The following is an 18,613-nucleotide window of genomic DNA, read 5'->3' on the forward strand; positions in this document are numbered from 1 at the left end:
GTAGACATATATTTAAAAAAAAATCCTGAAAGTTACCAAAATGATTTATTTAAAAAGATGTTGTATTCAAGGCCAAAGAGGACCTGTTTCCTATATAGATCAACAATAAGTCAATAAAAACAACAATTTCTGCTAGCAGGTGACAAATGAAACATAAATACAAATAATAAATAATAATAAATACATCCCACATACTGCTCCTTTAAGTTGTATCAGGTATTTTTTACACAGCCACCTATGCATCCTTTTAACAACGCAGTTCAAGGTCTCCCCTCTCCTGCTCTCCTGCTTCTACACCACCACCAGGTCTAGACCCGGGGGGTCTTCGGATCAGCGGCCTCTCCGCTCGAGCTTTCCCCCCCTTTCGGACGTGGTCCTCACGACGGGGTCTAGGACGCCAATGCACATTCACAATTATTGTATTAATAAATTCTTTCTCATTCAGTTCGCTGAGTCTCTCATGATTGAAATGAACCTTGTATTTTTCTGTCCAAGCATTTAACTTATATCCTGTGGTTAAGTCTTTTATCCAGGTAATGTATTTCCTAAAATGTCAAACTATGTACTGTTAATTAAATACCTCACAGCTCATCTCCCACAACATTCTGTGGTGAAGCTAGGAGTGTAGATGTATGTGTGGATATAAAGCTTGATGAAGCTGTTCTGACAAGTGGGGAAAACTCTACAAGTCCAGACGCCTTGCTTCAATTTTCTCTACGAATATGACCTGGATGACCGAGAATCACACACACACACAGAAACACACACTCCTGTAATAGGTGCTGGGACTTCTTTCACATGCACTGATGAGATTGCAGCATGTCTGCTCCATCACAGAGAGCATCTGCAAAGTGTCAGTCATAATAAAAGTGAGTAATTATTACTACAGTAGTGTTATATTATTTTCCACAGATTTTTTTTAAACTGTACGGAAAACAGACACAGATTATACTCCGAGTCACAGGTGACAAAAGGTCATCGATAAGCACAATGATTTAGTCTGTGCTTCTGCGGGAGGTGGGTAATTCACTCCAACATGCCCTGACATGACCAATACTGTGGTTTTCATAAACGTTTCAATGTTTTGGTACATGTCTCAAGTAAAAACACCTGCTTAGCATAAATGAAACAGGTGTCCTACAACATTTGGTTTACCACAGAAGGTTGGATGTGACAGTGAGACAAGCAGGCAGCTGACAGCAAACATCTGCCTGTGGGAAATGGGAGGCATCTGCCAGGTGGTTTCACAATGAAGCTTCCCCTCTGTAGGTGCAGTGCAACACAGCAGCACTCAGCTGAGCTCATGCTAGACTCAGACATCTCATTCTTACGCACACACACACACAAATGCACACATATACCACCACTCCTAGGTTAGGCCATGAAGCAAATGTCAAGAGATAAGGATACACTGCTGTGGTAAAAGTTTAGCTGTAGCAGAAGTACACAATCAAAAAGGGGAACTACATGACCAGAAGTACTAGTAATATGGGGGGGGTACTTTGGACAAGCTGGGTATTTTAATTTTAGCTGACATACGGAAGGATGAAGGAAAAAATGAGTTTCAGTATGATCAGGGTAATTAGCCCACACACATCCTTTTACAACCAAACACAGCGTGCATGATGTGAAGTGTTCAGCTGAGGTGAAAAAGTTGACATCAGGATTAGATTCAGACCCCTGCTCACACCGAGCTACTCAACATCTTCACAAAATTAGCAAATCAAGCCTTAAGACAGCTGTTAACTTATTGACAGGTGTGTTAACCACAACTGAAAGTCCCTTCCCCCTCCGATCATCAAAGTATGGATCCCACCCCGCTAAAAACACTTCTCTTTCCTTTGATGTGCACACTGCTATAACTCTGCATTTCTATCACCAAACCAACCTTTTAGTCAAAGCCAGAAAAAAAAACTCAGACGGTGAGACATGAGACAAGGGTGGTGATTCAAATTTGGAAAAATGAAAACATTTACAGAAAGTGAGACGAGAAAGCTATTAGAAACTCTTAATATCACCATATCACTCCTGATATGAGTGCTGACAAGTCGCAGAGTCAAATCTGATTAAAACAAAATATAAAGGCGACTAAGAGTAAAACCCAAATTAAAAGCCCCCCCTATCAATGCACTGATAGCACCACCTCGGACTTTTGAGTAGGCGACCGTGTGGAAGAAAAGATGACTGAGAGAAACATTAAATAGATCAGAGTTTAATGCTGAAGATGAACCCACACACACACTCCTAGTCCCCTCACACTTCAAGTCTGTGATGTCAGTAGCTTTCTTATTCATGGCACAATATAACATTCACCCACCCACACGCACACACACACGTTTATTTAATATTATAATCCACAAACTTATATCCTTTCATCTCATAATTCTACTTAGTTAAATATGTACACACTTATAAAGGGAAAACCCAGTCAGTTCTTTATTTTTTCTAAATGTCAATTTATATTCATGTTTCCAGTTCAAAAAAAATCCTGTTACTTCAACAGGAATTAACTCTTTAGTTTCTGGAACTGTTAGCACTGCGCAGCCTGAAAATTGGCTGCGTGGCATTGGTCATGGGTGGCTCATTTTAAACTCCCCTCCTCTGTTGAGTGTTTTCATCTCTTCTCTCTTCTTCCTCTGAAGAAGAAGTGACCAAAGGGGGGGATTTGGCACAGGGCAGGAGTACGGTCATAACCAGTAGTAAAAGATGGAGGGGCTCTTACAGTAGATACAGTCCTATAGTGCACAACAGTCCTGAGAGAATGTTTATGTAGTTAAAGGTGACCCTTGTGATTCCACTTAGAGAAGTCTAAGTGAGAGACAAAGAAACAGTGTCTGTGTGTCAACCCTGTTGATTCATTTATTCATTCTCCCTCTTTTTCAGCAGGGCTGTTTGGTCACCAGCTTCCCTCTCTCTTCTCCAGGTTTTAAGTAAAGTCCTGGGTGTTTAGTCTCCTGTCCCTTGTCTTTAGGGATGTGGAAGGTTCATTCTGTCCTCTATTAGTGTGTTGTCGGGTCCCTGTGCCTCCATGCACTGCTTTACAGTTGCTATGACTCCAGTCAGACGCCTGTCCAGGGCAGCAAGATGTGGTTCAGCCAGGACTGGGTGGATAGGATCGAATGCCAGAGCCTGGCGCATTGCTGAACTCAGAGCTCCGCCTCTCAGCAGGTTTAAGCGGTTCCATGTCGACACGCGGATCCTAATGGAAAGAAAGACAACAGCAACTTTTAGAACAAGGAAATCAGGAAGAGCCTGAATTTGATCTGCTCCTGACTTACATGCAGCACTGGTAGAGTGGAGCGAGGATGCTTCGTTCATCTAGAGCTGCGTTTCCAAAGCTACACACACACACACACAGAAAATACATAAAGTAAAGTTTAAAGCCAGGGGCCTGTCTGCAATGTGATATTAAAACACATTAGTCACACAGACTGAATGCAACCTCCTCGATTTTTTCAGACCTTAGATCAATACAGGCATTCTTTATTGCAACAGCACTTTTTCTTAAATCTGAGGTGCTGAAGATTCAGTATTAATTAGTCCAAGCCATCAAATGGAACCCTCAGTTACGTATTCAGAATCAGAAATACTTTATTAATCCCAGAAGGAAATTGTTGAGACATGTGAAGAGTGCAGACTGGGAGTGAGGAGGCAGAGAGTTCTGAGTCAGAAGAATTCTTCCCATTCTTCACAGGAATGTGTCTGAAGGAGGTCTGAAGTAGGTTGTGTACATTTTTCTACTATTACACTATTCAAAAGTTTGGGGTCTTTTTTTAAAAAAAAGAAAAAAAGTTTTTTTTTCCAATGAAGATAAAATTAAAGTAATCAGACATACAGTCTAGACATTGTTAATGTGGTAAATGACTATTCTAGTTAGAAAAGGCTGCTTTTTAATGGAATATATACTAAGGTATGCAGAGGCCCTTTTCCAGCAGCCATCACTCCTGTGTTCTAATGGTACATTGTGTTAGCTAATCATGTTAAAAAGGCTAATTGATGATTGATGATTGATGATTGATGTATGATGATTGATGAGAAAACTCCTGTGAAATTATGTTAGCACAGCTGAACTGTTATGCTGATCGGAGAAGTTATAGAACTGGCCTGGTGACCCCAAATATTTGAACGGTTGTGTACTTCAGAAGCAGGAACATAGCCAAGGCAATAATTGCACATTTAGGCTCATTGTGAAGCAATGGAAGCAAGTAGCAAGAATCTGCTGGTGTCAAGCTAATAGCTAATGTTATGAAGCTGCAATGATTTTCTAGTTTATAATGAGCTTGTCAAAAATAGTAATGGTAGTCATTCAATTATGACTTTGACTTAAAGCTTCATTTAACCTCATCCTGCCAAAAGTGAAAAACGTTACTTAGAAAAGGTTCCACTGTTGGGTTCTATTCTCCAAAAACAAACCAACTTCAAAGAACGATCAACAGTTTGGTGTCCTCACGTCATGGAAATGGGTATTCACCATGACTCAGTTATAAAGTAGCTTTCATAAAGTAGCAGCGGTGATAAGTGATTTCTTGAAATAAAAAGATGGGCATGCTGGAAAATGTGAAAATGAAATCTAATTGAAAATGAAAATAAAAATAAGACTTCAGATGTGATTTTTCTGAACAATCTTTGATGTTGATGTGTCAAAGAGTAGGATTTTCCAGTAAATCTGTGATTTATTTCTCATGTTGGTGTTGCAGGAAGAATTTGCTCCAGTTTTACTTCAGACTTCCAGTAAAGCTGACAATATTCCTTTATCGGATGAAGAGTGTAGAACATATTTTGTGGGTTTGTAATCACCGCACACTGTCTACGAACATGTTTTATTTCTTCTTGCTATTGCTGCAAAGCTTCAAATAGCATGCTTACATGCAGATGTGCATGCTTTGATTCTTAAAGTACTTAAGATGTGTTGTTAGGCTGGTATGTTGTATTGTGCAACTCTAAAAGGCGATTAATATCAAAGTCATGATGTTCAAAAGTTGATGTATTTTTGGTTTGGACATGTGTCTCTGCTCTAACCTTAAAGACATGGAGGTGAGTGCACTGATGATTACAGACCTCTTTGCATTGTCAAGCAGGATGAGCATGCTGGCGCCTCCGTCGTCTTGGAAACTCTCATAGTGATGTCGATCAGCATTCCCTATGAGATAATCAAATATGGCAGTGTCGATGACGTCCAGCAGCCTTGGCCCTGCATCATATGGAGGCATTTTCTTCACAGCCTCACAGTAGCTTTCGTCATACTCCCACCTGGATGGTAAACACATATGCAAACCTTCATAAATACAATCTAAATCTGTCTTGTTTACAACAACTAGGACATTGCCTCCCACATAATTTATCCAGGGGAAGTTAAAAGGAGAATAATTCTAAAGGCTGGCTGCAATAAAATCCTAAATGTCTAAACAACAGATCCCTCTTTATATTAATATCTACGCACTGATCACTTTGGTATCACACAAACCTGCCTATTAATTGTGTACTTTGGTTAAGTGCAACATTTACATTAATGCTTGGTTGACTTCAACAGACTGATAGAGCTGAACATCTGACAGCATTATGAAGGGAGCTCAGTGGGGAGCATGATTACTGCTGGGCTTTCCAAACACACACTTATTCGACTCTGCTCAGTAGGTGCACTCTCCCCAATAAGATGAAACCCAAACAGGATTTAAATTAAATTCTACCAAAGTCACTTTGGTCTTTGGTGATGTCAACATGCGCTGGCAGATTTAGTGGATGGAGTATTTTTACTTTAATGTTTCCACCACAACTGAATTTTAAAAATGCAGTTTAATACAAGCAGAATAAGTAGAGAAACTACAAACACCACCAATCAAATTGCAATTTAGGTCCACACCCATGAAGTGGGAATGTGAACATTAGGTGACCAAAATCAGTTCAGATAAGTGAACATTTAAGAAAGTTATTTAAATTGTTTGTCTATTACTCAATTGACACATAATGGATATCACTCAGCTCACCCTGGCTGCATGCCTCTGTGTCCCTAGGCAAGACACTTAACCCTAAGTTGCTCACAAGCGCTTTGAGTACCTTCAAGTAGGTGGACAGGGGCGCTATATAACTATACAGCTTGAGTCATATAAGTCATATCACCCCTCTCACTTATTCATTCTGACATCTGACCCAGGAAGAGTTTAACAATTGACCTTAAATGTCTCATTATGGAAGAGCTGTGAATGCTCAGCAATGGTAAGCATTTGCATAGCTCTCTGATAAACATCAAACACAATAATTTAATCAAATCTGAGGAATTCCCCATATTTTAATCGCTAACTTGAATTACCACCTTACAGTTTTATGTCTTTTATACCTGACTCTCTTCGTGTAGGTTAAGTAAGTGCAATGAAATTATGCGTCTCATTCCAGTTTGAATCCACTCAGGAAAGATTTGCGGAGTAATACAGAAGAATGACATGAAACAACACCTACCACCTGAAGCTCAGCATCAGCAGAAAATCATTTACATTGTGGTGGACTTCAAGGATTTGTGCAATATTGATCACAATAATTCTATGAATTCTCAAGATATGGCCACCTGACCTACAAGATTAAATCACTTATCCTTAAACTTTATTTTGGACTTGCTCATTCAGACCAACCTGGCCAGTTTTCCTTCTCTGTATGTGCGTCCCCATGGGTGTCTGTGCTTCTGCAACGGCCAGACGTCTGGCAACCAAAGGGTTAATGACCCCTCCATTATCTCTCCGTCTGCACAGGCTGGCTCACTCTCCCGACAGTAGTAACACTTTCCATAGAAACATGTATTATTACCTGGAAAGAGAGGAAATCAAAAACAACATGTGTCAACAATTAGATATTAAAGAGGTACAGACATGGAAAGAGTCACAGTTACAAATGTTTATTTTATACCGACTGAAATCAGACAATGTCTGCTGAGTATGCAATATTAATTCAAAGCGATAACAATGTAACTGTATAGAGCTCCTTAAGGATCTATCACTGTGGTTAATATAACATGGGTTAGGATGGGTTTGGGTATACCATTAAAAAGCAGAATCCAGGTCATGACAGATCTAAAAGTTAAAATTTGCAGCAACTGGGCTTATAGCACAGTTTTTCTGAAGATGTTTTCGCCACTCTTGGGTGGCAGAACTGATGAAGCCACAAGAAAATAAAACACAAAGTTCATCAAGCCATGAATCAAAGCTGTGAGCTTATCTAATCATGGTGAAGGTCTGTGCTTCCTGCTGCCCGACATGCTGTCAAAGCTGCTCCTTTGCTTCATTTACTGCATGTTACTGCAGCTGGTTTTGCTCATTTTTTTACACTGTTGCTTTGTGGTTATTGTTTTCAAAGATGAACTGATAAACGTTCTTGAATTAATTCAAACATGACCTTTCACTAAACCCTGGGTTCATTATGAGCTGTGTTAATGAAGCTCGCCCATGCATGTTACACATAAAATACACCTACGGAATCGACACCTATGTATGAGACTAGGCGTAAAGACAATACCTGATCTATTACTCAAAGTTTATGAGTGTGTGAATACTGTTTAACGTTTAAAAGAACTGTTCACCCACATTACAAATGTTCCCAGGGGCCTCTAATTTAAACATTTTATTGAGTAGTCAGGGTAAGGTAACTTAATGAACTTCAGATTCACATATGACGGCTTACTGGTTCTGAACATAGAAAATTGAAATGTGAAACTAAATACTTTAATCACATTTCTCAAGCTTACATAACTTACATAGTTAGCTTAGACATCTTCAGTAACTTGTAATCAATCAAAGCTGCTGCTTTACAGTAAAGGAGATGTATTCAGGAATCGGTAATGAAATTGTACCGGGGCTCTAGACTAACTTTTTGCACTAGTTCCACTGGTGCGCCTCTTAGGTGCATGGATCATCTGAACAAAAAAGTTATTTTCCTCTTCTCTCATCATCTGCAGCTACATCCACTGTTTACCTGATGGGCCTTGACGGAGTTTTAGAAATACTGAGGTCCAAAAATTAGCCAACAGGAAACAGAAACAGGCTAAAAAAAAATCACATATGATCCTAAAATTAATTTGGACCATGTTTAATGAACACAACTCATAGTACTCATACACATTATGAGCAAATTAGTCACAAGACTGCATGTCATAAATCCATAATGAAGATTTGAAGTTAATACAGCATTCTTCATTCCCCTGTTGGAGTTCTCTCTCCAAGTATTTGGAGAGTATTTTGCAGCTGTCACTCCTACTTCTCTCATCTCTCAACAAAATGATTAAAATAATATACACCTTTATTTAATATTTGATTGAGATAAATATTTTTCTTCAACACATTTCTATTATTGCCTATAGTACTCTCTTCTCATCCTCCTCACATTCTCTCCTCCTCTTTGTTTCTCCGGTGTCTCCTCTCTTTATAAAGCTGAGCTTCAGCTGCTTTTCATTCTGTCTGTCACAGGAGGAAAGACGGTTTAAGCTGTTATATGATATGCAAATATCATACTGTCAGACCGACAGACTGTCCGTCAAACCTATTGTTTAATCTATCATCATGCTACAAGCACATTCGTGCCGACCTCCCTGAACATTATTAGCTTGTGATCATCCCTCTTTCAGGTAAACAGATATTTGGGCAAACAAGCAAAACCTTGAAATTCCGATTCTCCTGTTGTTCTGCACACACGTTTCTTGTGAAAAGTCTGGGCCAAAACAAACTTTATTCTTGTCACGAACAGATTTCTCTGTTGTCATGTATGTAACAGCATTCAGCTCCGCACAACACATCTGTGTTTATCTTATGGATTTGCAGCAGACGGTCTCGGCCTGACTACAGTAGCCGACTGTGGCCTTTCACTGTCTCTGATGGTTTAGACCACAATGTGGGCCCGATGTGTGTCTGTTGTAGGTTGCATTTGAGACCAAATTGGTTGCACTCTAGAGTCCTATGTACATTCTAAGTCACGCTACCAACACTGTGTTTATGCAACTTTTACAGGTGTGTCTGGAACAACACAACTACTGTATTAAAATCTACCAACAACTGCCTAATGACAGTGACAGTTAACGAATGATGCCACACCTTTACCAAACCGGACTGACACTGTATCCTGGATTAATGTGTTGACTGAACAAACCGGAAATAATACAGAGAGAGAGAGAGAGAGAGATGAGTGAAAGAGAAAACAAGACTGACCAACAGAGAAAGTGAACACTAAGATAACGACGAGAAAGAGGGCAGATGAGTCAAAATAAAGGTAAACCCATTCATACAATAACAGCACACTCCCACTCTGGCACATATGAAAACACTTACTAGAAGTTAATTTGTATAGATGAGAGAAACAGTGTGGGCAGACACTTACCCTGCATGAGGAAAGTGCTCAGCAGCTGGTCTGTGGCCACAGGTTTGATCTCCGTTCGCAGGTTGACGTATCGACCCACCACCAGCGGTGCTCTCCTGAACCCAAGAATCCTGCAGTGAGGACAGAGCAGCAGGACACAACACCAGAGGATTACAAGACAGAAGTGTAGAAAAGCTGTAATAATAAATGTGAACATCAACATAAGAAGTGTGCGCAAACCTGTCTAGGTGAAAAGCAGCCACCTCTGCATTGTGTCTGTCATAGCCTGCGTATGGTTCTCCTTCTACTACATAGTCTCTGTTGTACCTGAGAGGGGGATTAAAAGTGAAAAAAACAAGGACCCTAACTCAGACTTTGTTTAAAAATCAAGCGTTAATATGATTTTTAAAAGTCTGACCTCTTGGGCTTGAAGACCACTTTCTGTCCTCCATCCAGTACCAGTAAGGCTTTGAGCTGTGTGCCCTTATAGCCCACATCTGCCCGTTCTATCCTGGCGGTGCTCAAGGAGGTGAGCACAGCAGCCAGCTCAGGGGTCTCCTCAGGGTAAACCTCTCTGGGGCCCACCCACTGACTTGCTATCTCCCACGGAGACTGAAGTGTGTGGGTGAGACGAGCTCCCCGGGACAGAGTGAGACCGGCTTCCATCTGTTGGAATAACAATAACACTGTGTGCACTCATACAAAATAAACATGTTACAAATGGTCTGTATAGTGGAGATATACTGAGTCTACATCTTTTTATCTGGAAAAAACAGTTAATATTTTGCATATATACGTTAAAAACAAAACGACCAGCCTGACCTTGCGAAAAGCTCTGAGGTCCCGCCGGCTGGCTGCAGAACCTTCGCCTCCATCTAGTAGGAAGATCTTGGCCAGGCCCAGCAGGAGGAGCACGGCACACAGCACCACCATCCGCTGTTTGAGCTTCATCTCCACACTGACCGGCCCTGACCGCTTCCTCACCCGACGCTGTGTGTGTCCCCCGCAGCGAATCCCCCTCACCCCTGATGCATGGTCCCTGTAACTCCCCGTCACCTACCCGCCTGCCTGCACTGTAGGACTTCTGAAGAACGGGTGTTTTCGCTGCCTTTTTCCTGAAGCTGCAATCTGACAGCCGGTTACCTGCAGGAAAAGAGTGTGAGACTAACATTAGAGAAAGATAATAATCCAGCTCTCTGAAAGAAGTACAGTCAATGATCTGTGCAGAGAAAACTGATTGATTCACTTGCCTCTTTGGCTTGTTTCCCCTTAGGGCAGAGGATGACCTAGTACTGCAGCACTACTAAAGCAGGTCCAGCATATGTAACTACACCAGGATGACCCAGTCTGGTGTGTGTGTGTGAAAATAAAAGTCTGCCACACCACAGAACTTGTACTGTGTGCCAACAGCAAAGCTTACTTTGGCTGCTTGCTGTAGGGGTTGCTATAGGCTGGGCTGTGCTCAGGTAATAACATCAGCACTAAACTCTGTCTTTGCATTGACCCGGCCGTGTTTGCAGAGAGGATGACAGGCGTGTCATCCTGATCTGGTGCAGGAGGGGTCAGGTGAGATGGGGGAACCTGCACGACCGGTGCACAGGAAAAAAAGTGTAAAGTCCAGTGATGTGCATGTAACATAAAGCTTCATCTTCAGCTCACACGTTCAGAAATGGGCAGAATCGTTGGGCGTTGCTTGTGGTGCTACTGGTCACACTAGTAATTAATACAACAGCCACGTTTACCTGACGGATATCGTTATGGCGTAATGTTACCAAACTGTGGCAACAAGCTAGCCACAAGCAAGCGAAAACATTAAGACCACGTACAGCTCAGCTAAGCCACGCAGGCACTCGCTTCTCTCATACAATCAGTCTTTTATGATGTTGCCGCCTCGACACAGGGAGAAAACGGCCGACAACACTGGCCACACCAGAGCCAGCCTACAACAGCTTAACGGCGCTTCCAGTCATTATTTCTCCAACGTTATTCGCCCCATCAGGTCACCGTGTATGCGACAGTATGCTCACATTTTTCTAACCAGAGCTAGCTGCTTAGCAAACACCTTACTGAGTGTGTTAGCTAAAGCAGCTCGCTAGCTGCATACAGTACGTCGTCTGTTGTGTTTACTGGCTGGCTGACTTACCTTATTGTCATATGTCGTTCCCAGCGGATACGCTTTCTTCCAAGTGCCTGTAAACGCCGCCAATGTGAAAGCTGAATATACTAATTTGGCTCGGTGCTAAAAGACAGGATGGTTTGTCATTCTCAATCCTCTCGGTGGCTCCCTTTTCCTCCACCTTTTTCTCCGATTCCTTCTCTGCCCTACCGTGTCCACTTCCGAAACACTTCCTCCTCCTGCACGCACTAAACGCAGCCACCAGGTGGCAGCGTTGCAACGTCAGCCCACCACGTCAGGACGCAGAGCACGTTGATCCAAAAGTCCAAAAGTATCTCCTTAAATTAAATTCATCTACATGAGCATGTCAGACGATTGTCCCCACTTACAGGCATCAATTATTTATTTATTTAAATAATGTATAGAGCTCTAATGATAAGCTTAAGTTAATATTTTCTAAAAGTATGTGATGTTGTGTTGTGTTATTACACAAAGTAACACTTGTGTAATAACACAACACAATTATAATAAATGGAGGCAATGATGTGATTTTTTTTTGAATCATAAATAAAACCCATGTGCTCACAGCATCAACTGCAGCAACTTAATAGCTTGACAAAAAAAAAAATTAGGACGTACCATAAACAGGACTCACTGGTCACTAACACACAGTCACACACCACCTCCCACAGAACAATGAGCATACAACTGATGTGTGGAGTAAAAAAGGGCAGAGTGTTTATTGGTTCTCAGTCTTCACACCAGGCAGCACATCACTCAGAGGTGAGGTCACAGTGCTTGCCACAGTCATGACACAGGCAGAGACAGACAGACAGACACACACACACACAGCCAGGTGTAAGGGCTGAACAAAGGCTGTAGCAGTTGTTGCTGTGCTTGGTAAACAGCGAATGATGCCCGACTGATGCACAGATTCACACTGGTTCCCTCTCTACACCGAATCAAAGAATGAATACTTTGTCTGGCTGTACTCTTCATCTCAACATTTTACATGGCTGGTAAAAAAAAACTGAGATCAAGAGTCGTTCACTGAAAACAGATAATACAGGGACACACTGTGATGTGTAGACAGTATGGCCAGTTTAATGGAAACAACACATGCTTGTGAATCAGTGAGGGGAATTCTAAAGCATGGCAGCAAGTTTCTAAACAACTAACATTTATCTTAAAGCAAGAGTGGCTGACATTTCAATTTCCCACTCTCCTCCAAATGTAGACAATCAATGTGTAATGTTAGTAGCAAAGGAGCCTTGAACTACAATAAAACTTGTTTCCATTATTTTGACCATACACTGTACAGAAATTGAAATAAAGAGGAAAAACTGTGAAGATCTCACAAAGTGCTTGATCTGAACATTAAACCCAGATTTGTAACATGTTAGTTTCGTTCGTCTGTCCACAGTCCTATTTGCAGATATTTAACTTCCAACTCTTGCTTAGCTGCACAAAGCTGATACGTTTGTGAATGACAGTAAATGAAGTTTATCTGGGTCAGTTAAGTGTGTTAACCATCATGTAAAACAGTCTCTCAACCAACCATGAACTCCGTCTCACACATTTCACCCATTTCATTCACAGCCCTCTTTGTCCTTTTGGCCATACAGCAGTATTTAAAGACCAGTCAGCCTCCAGAGTTTTTCACTCTGAGATTTCAAAGCTTCAAACAGTCTCAAATGCAGCTCCAGCCACAGCGGACACCGATGTGTTTCCTATCTACCGCTCGAGTCCTCCTTTCGTCACACCTGAGTGTGGAGTTGTCAGTCACTCATTTGATTAGGTAGATGGGTACTGCCGCCGCTCAGCAGTGACAGCATTGATTGCCTTGTCTGGCTTGGATACATTGATTTAAAAAAATAGAGAAGTATGCACAGGCACACAAATGCACACATACCCGCAGTGACTGTCACATTACAAAGGCCTGTCTTTGGCTTCCTCATCCACAGGTTCACCCATTACCATGTCTCCTTTAGTTAACATACAAAGGACTAATTATCCCTAAACATAGCATTGAATCGTTAGATTGTACAGTATATTGTCATGAGGACAATTTTGTGCACAAGTATGTATATGACATTAGCTTGAAGGAAGAGGGCAAACCAAAGCACATGAGAGGAAACAGTGCTGCAAATGTGGATATGTTCATCCCCGTCTCCCTCTCTCCCATCATTCTTTAACAACAGCCCGAAACTAGCTCTGAGGTTATTCCTACAAAATACAGTACATGCGGAGCAGAGAGAGGATTGTGATGTCAAGGAAAAAGACTGTGTAAACATACCATGTAAACAACTGTTTAAAAAGTGAATTCATATTTGATGTTTGAATATTTGTGGGCCACAAAGCACCTCGTCATTGTCTTCACCACAATCCTGCACATTGCACAAAAACAAACAGCAATGGTCTATCTGTGGCTCGCTGACACATCCAGCGACGCACAGTGGAGACTGTAAATCCCAGGTTTGTCCCACAGAAATTTAGAAAGTAACTAAATGACACTGCAGCTCTCCCCTTTGTACATCTCTTCAACATCGTCACTTGGCACTAATTATAACCAAGGTGCTTATGTTATTTTCAAATCAGGTGTAACATGGTTAGGGCCTGAATCTGAGCTCGGTGCTGGGGCGAACAAAAAGAAAAGAAAAATCACATGTACATAAAATAATCAAAATAAACGTGCCAAGAAAAAAAAATATAACATTCATATGTAACAGACAAAACTACACTACCGTGGAATCATGTACTACATGGTAATACTGTGAACTGCACCTTCCCTGCCCCCAAAAAATAAAACTAAAAACACAAAACAACAAAAACAGACAATGATTTAAAATGGCTCCAGGTAGCTTTGAGTCTCTGCTCCAGACCGGAGGCTCCAACTATAATAAGCAACAAGGAGAAGAGGAAATAAAATCATCTCTATCTTGACTCTTTCACAGCTTCAAGTCTTTAGTGTTTAGTGTGTGTGAACCAAGCTTTCCTGGCTGAGAGCAGGTGATGAAGAGCAGACAACACAAAAAATGCAGGTATGAAAGGAAGCAACTCATCTAACCCAACTGTGAACGCAAAGCTTAGCTTAGATCCTGGGATTAACGTACCTTATGTGGAACACAGACTCCTCTAATTTAAGCAAACACTCCACTTCGCCCCGTACCCAACGCAGTTATACAAACACACAAACCTATACAACACACAAAAAGGGGCGGGGCTTCTGTAATAAAATCTACAAACATTGAGGAAGTGTGGGAAAAGTTTCCGCTGGAATTGATTGCGAATCAGAGCCCTTACATTTACCACGCAATCAAACAGGCTTGTGGTTGAGTGTAAAATATTCCTGTGACTTTAAGCCAAAAAAAAAAATAATAAAGTGTTAAACAAGTAAAAATGTGTTTTTAAACCCTCCAGAGTTCTAAGGGCTCAGTCCAACATGAGTGCATGTGTGTGCTGTAATTGTGTATCCTGCATGGTGGTGACACAAACATTGGGACCCACTGGGGGAAAAAAATTAAAAAACAAAAAAGGACAGGGTTACCGCTGTCCCTCCAGGGACAGACTGTGTAAGACAGAAGTCATGGAGCTCCAGAAGTGCTGAACAAAAGACACTGAAGAAATGGGAGACAAGAGCAGTGGCGCAGGTCCTTGTTCAGTAGTCAATACATCCAAAACAGTCACCATCCTCCACACCCAGACTCACATTCGCTCTCACATGCACACTAACACACAGGGTACTCTGGTTAAGGCAGTGGTGGCAGGTGAGGCTGCAGTGAGGCCGGGGATAGAAATCGGAGAATCGGCAGCCAGGGCTCATGGCAGTGAACGCTCCCACTACTGAGTCAGTACTCCTCATTAACCTCATCTGTTTCCTCTTCCCTCGCTCTTTCCCTCAGATGTAACTCCTCAGCAAAGGTCACTCAAATGACATCAGATTGGCCGGAACCTGAGAAAAAAACATGACATTTACGAACACATAAGTGACATTCCCCTGTGTCAGTGCAAGCATGAGTGTGTTCATACCTGTTGCCTGTTGCTCTGACAGGCAGCACTCAGATGTTTGAACCAGAGCAACGCGTTCATTCTGTTTCCTGCCTGGTACTTGTAGGTGTTACCTAGGCAACAGAGACAAACAGTGTGAGGTCCCAAGTCTCACATTTCCACCTGCTCTCTCAACAGTCTGGAAAGATGGCTGCAGCCTCACTTTACTTTGGCTGCCATAATGAAATCAAAACAAAGTCACAACGACAAAGTTCAGGACAGAGGCAGATGATTTGTGTCGGTCTGTGTCTGTGTGAGTGCACAATAACAGAAAAATGCCAGATATGACGAATGTGCGGTCACTTAAGGTGACAGTGAGACAAACACAATTTAAATATCTGTTTGTGTGTGGGAAAACTATGACAAAATTGTGACCTTTATTTCAAAATAAAAACATGACTACTTTCTTATCTTTGTCTGACTCAGTGACCGCAAGGTCGATGGTAAAAGTGTTGTCCCTTCTAGAGCTGAACTCAGACAGAGAACAGTATTTTAATGAAGTGGCGAGGTAATCAGATTCTGAATTACTTGAGAGAACAGGTAGCTGCAATGAAACACATGTAGTTTGGGGATTGTGAATGTAACACGTGGCTTAAAATGTCTCTAATAAAAACGGGACAGAAATAAAAATCCACAGACATGTAACATAAACTTAACAGCCCTGCTCAGAGACTGAGACCTATTAGTAATTTCTAATAATTGCAGAGATCGGCTCTGTTCTTGTACAAAGCTTGCAACAATCCTAGTCCAGTGTATATGTCCAGCATCTCATTGAGTGTTGGGTTGTTTCTTCATATTATTCTTGTATTCTGGAGACTACATTGGTGACAGCATCTTGGAATTGTGTTCCTACACAGCATGGAGACACACAGACAACAACTAGCTCACACTCATCACTTTGGATGATGAGATGGATGACATGCATGTGCTGTATTTTGGCGCGGTATGTGTTTACCTAGCAACTAGGCAAAAAGTGCACAAAGCAGGATGGATGCTTACACACATTCAAGGTTAAAGAAACAAGAATTCTATTATATTTTCTATATGAGAAGTAGTACATTTATGTAATCGATGCATACAATATAAAGTGAATGTGTTTAAAAAGTTGAATATTGTTTCTGCTGGTATACACAAAGCTGATTTGAAAGGCTTATGTTTATTTAATGTGGACTACAAAGGTAATAACTGCTCTTCCTAGGATCTACAGGGTCTAAATCAGGGTCCAAAATGAACACTGGTAATCATTCAACTAAACTGACCTGAACATTTTGCATTGCATCCATATAAAAAAAATGACCTGACTGAATGTCTGTGCGTGCATGTATGTACACTCAACAAAAATATAAACGCAACACTTTTGTTTTTGCTCCCATGTTTCATGAGATGGACTTGAAGATCTAAACTTCATTCCAGATACACAATATTACCATTCCTCTCAAACATTGTTCACAAATCTGTCTAAATGTGTGATAGTGAGCACTTCTGCTTTGCTGAGATAATCCATCCCACCTCACAGGTGTGCCACATCAAGATGCTGATCTGACATCATGATTAGTGCACAGGTGTACCTTAAACTGCCCACAATAAAAGGCCACCCTGAAATGTGCATTTTGTTTCTGCTTTATTGGCGGTCTGGGGACTCAGAACCAGTCAGTATCTGGTGTGACCACCATTTGCCTCATGCAGTGCAACACATCTTCTTCGCATAGAGTTTATCAGATTGTCTATTGTGGCCTGTGGAATGTTGGTCCACTCCTCTTCAATGGCTGTGCGAAGTTGCTGGATATTAGTGGGAACTGGTGCACGCTGTCGTATACGCCGGTCAAGCACATCCCAAACATGTTCAATGGGTGACATGTCCGGTGAGTATGCTGGCCATGCAAGAACTGGGACATTTTCAGCTTCCAAGAATTGTGTACAGATCCTTGCAACATGGGGCCGTGCATTATCTTGCTGAAACATGAGGTGATGTTCATGGATGTATGGCACAACAATGGGCCTCAGGATCTCATCACGGTATCTCTGTGCATTCAAAATGCCATCAATAAAATGCACCTGTGTTCTTCGTCCATAACAGATGCCTGCCCATACCATGACCCCACCACCACCATGGGCCACTCGATCCACAACATTGACATCAGCAAAGCGCTCACCCACACGACGCCACACACGCTGTCTGCCATCTGCCCTGAACAATGTAAACCGAGATTCATCCGTGAAGAGAACACCTCTCCAACGTGCTAGACGCCATCGAATGTGAGCATTTGCCCACTCAAGTCTGTTACGGCGACGATCTGGAGTCAGGTTAAGACCCCGATGAGGACGACGAGCATGCAGTTGAGCTTCCCTGAGACGGTTTCTGACAGTTTGTGCAGAAATTGTTTGGTTATGCAAACCAATTGTTTCAGCAGCTGTCTGAGTGGCTGGTCTCAGACGATCTCGGAGGTGAACCTGCTGGATGTGGAGGTCCCGGGCTGGTGTGGTTACTCGTGGTCTGCGGTTGTGAGGCCGGTTGGATGTACTGCCATATTCTCTGAAACGCCTTTGGAGACGGCTTATGGTGGAGAAATGAACATTCAATGCACGAGCAACAGATCTGGTTGACATTCCTGCTGTCAGCATGCCAATTGCACGCTCCCTCAATGCTTGTGGCATCTGTGGCATTTTGCTGTGAGACAAAACTGCACATTTCAGGGTGGCCTTTTATTGTGGGCAGTTTGAGGTACACCTGTGCACTAATCATGATGTCAGATCAGCATCTTGATGTGGCACACCTGTGAGGTGGGATGGATTATCTCAGCAAAGCAGAAGTGCTCACTATCACACATTTAGACAGATTTGTGAACAATGTTTGAGAGGAATGGTAATATTGTGTATCTGGAATGAAGTTTAGATCTTCAAGTCCATCTCATGAAACATGGGAGCAAAAACAAAAGTGTTGCGTTTATATTTTTGTTGAGTGTATATAGGATTTCTCACCATGCTCGGAGTCAGTCAGCAAGAAGACATCTGGATGCTCAGGGTCGTCAGCCATCATGGCCATAAGACCAACCACGCACACGCTCTTACTGGACGTGGATTTGAACTGGACAGAAGACAAGTAAAAACATCATGTCTTAA

At 41.9% G+C, this 18,613-nt stretch overlaps 2 protein-coding genes across 8 annotated transcripts in view; both read right to left on the reverse strand.

Annotated features, from left to right (window-relative positions):
* Window positions 1-2,196: 2,196 nt before the first annotated feature.
* On the reverse strand, window positions 2,197-11,680 carry fam20b (FAM20B glycosaminoglycan xylosylkinase). 2 transcript variants are annotated; one of them, XM_028404711.1, is made up of 9 exons: window positions 11,474-11,680; window positions 10,153-10,473; window positions 9,749-9,996; window positions 9,571-9,657; window positions 9,352-9,461; window positions 6,624-6,795; window positions 5,059-5,250; window positions 3,279-3,338; window positions 2,197-3,199 (listed from the first exon to the last, which is right to left on the reverse strand). In XM_028404711.1, the coding sequence occupies exons 2-9, from the start codon at window positions 10,279-10,281 to the stop codon at window positions 2,968-2,970; spliced, it is 1,230 nt and encodes a 409-aa protein (XP_028260512.1). In that variant the 5' UTR covers window positions 10,282-10,473; window positions 11,474-11,680; the 3' UTR covers window positions 2,197-2,967. The 2 variants fall into 2 exon arrangements, with proteins under 2 accessions (XP_028260512.1, XP_028260513.1); XM_028404712.1 differs by having other exon boundaries at window positions 10,153-10,494.
* Window positions 11,681-12,534: 854 nt separating this feature from the next.
* Window positions 12,535-18,613, reverse strand: part of ralgps2 (Ral GEF with PH domain and SH3 binding motif 2) — a 62,072-nt gene continuing 55,993 nt past the window's right edge. For 5 of the 6 annotated variants that reach the window (XM_028402950.1, XM_028402952.1, XM_028402947.1 and 2 more), the window contains 3 exons: window positions 18,473-18,578; window positions 15,476-15,567; window positions 12,535-15,398 (listed from right to left, as the gene is read on the reverse strand). In XM_028402950.1, the coding sequence (XP_028258751.1) occupies window positions 15,369-15,398; window positions 15,476-15,567; window positions 18,473-18,578 (228 nt within the window). In that variant the 3' untranslated portion in view covers window positions 12,535-15,368. Of the gene's footprint in view, window positions 15,399-15,475; window positions 15,568-15,718; window positions 16,343-18,472; window positions 18,579-18,613 lie in introns of those variants that run through there. The other variant, XM_028402951.1, reaches the window with a different exon arrangement.

The sequence above is a fragment of the Parambassis ranga genome, chromosome 4 (genome assembly GCF_900634625.1).
Source record: "Parambassis ranga chromosome 4, fParRan2.1, whole genome shotgun sequence".
NCBI lineage: Eukaryota > Metazoa > Chordata > Actinopteri > Ambassidae > Parambassis > Parambassis ranga.

Excerpts from the sequence above, each read along its gene's own strand:
- fam20b (XM_028404711.1), bottom strand. The coding sequence starts at position 10,281 with ATGAAGCTCAAACAGCGGATGGTGGTGCTGTGTGCCGTGCTCCTCCTG. Across the intron at positions 9,997-10,152 it reads ACCTCAGAGCTTTTCGCAAG|ATGGAAGCCGGTCTCACTCT; the intron begins GTCAGGCTGGTC and ends TTATTCCAACAG. Across the intron at positions 6,796-9,351 it reads GAGCACTTTCCTCATGCAGG|GTAATAATACATGTTTCTAT; the intron begins GTAAGTGTCTGC and ends CTCTCTTTCCAG.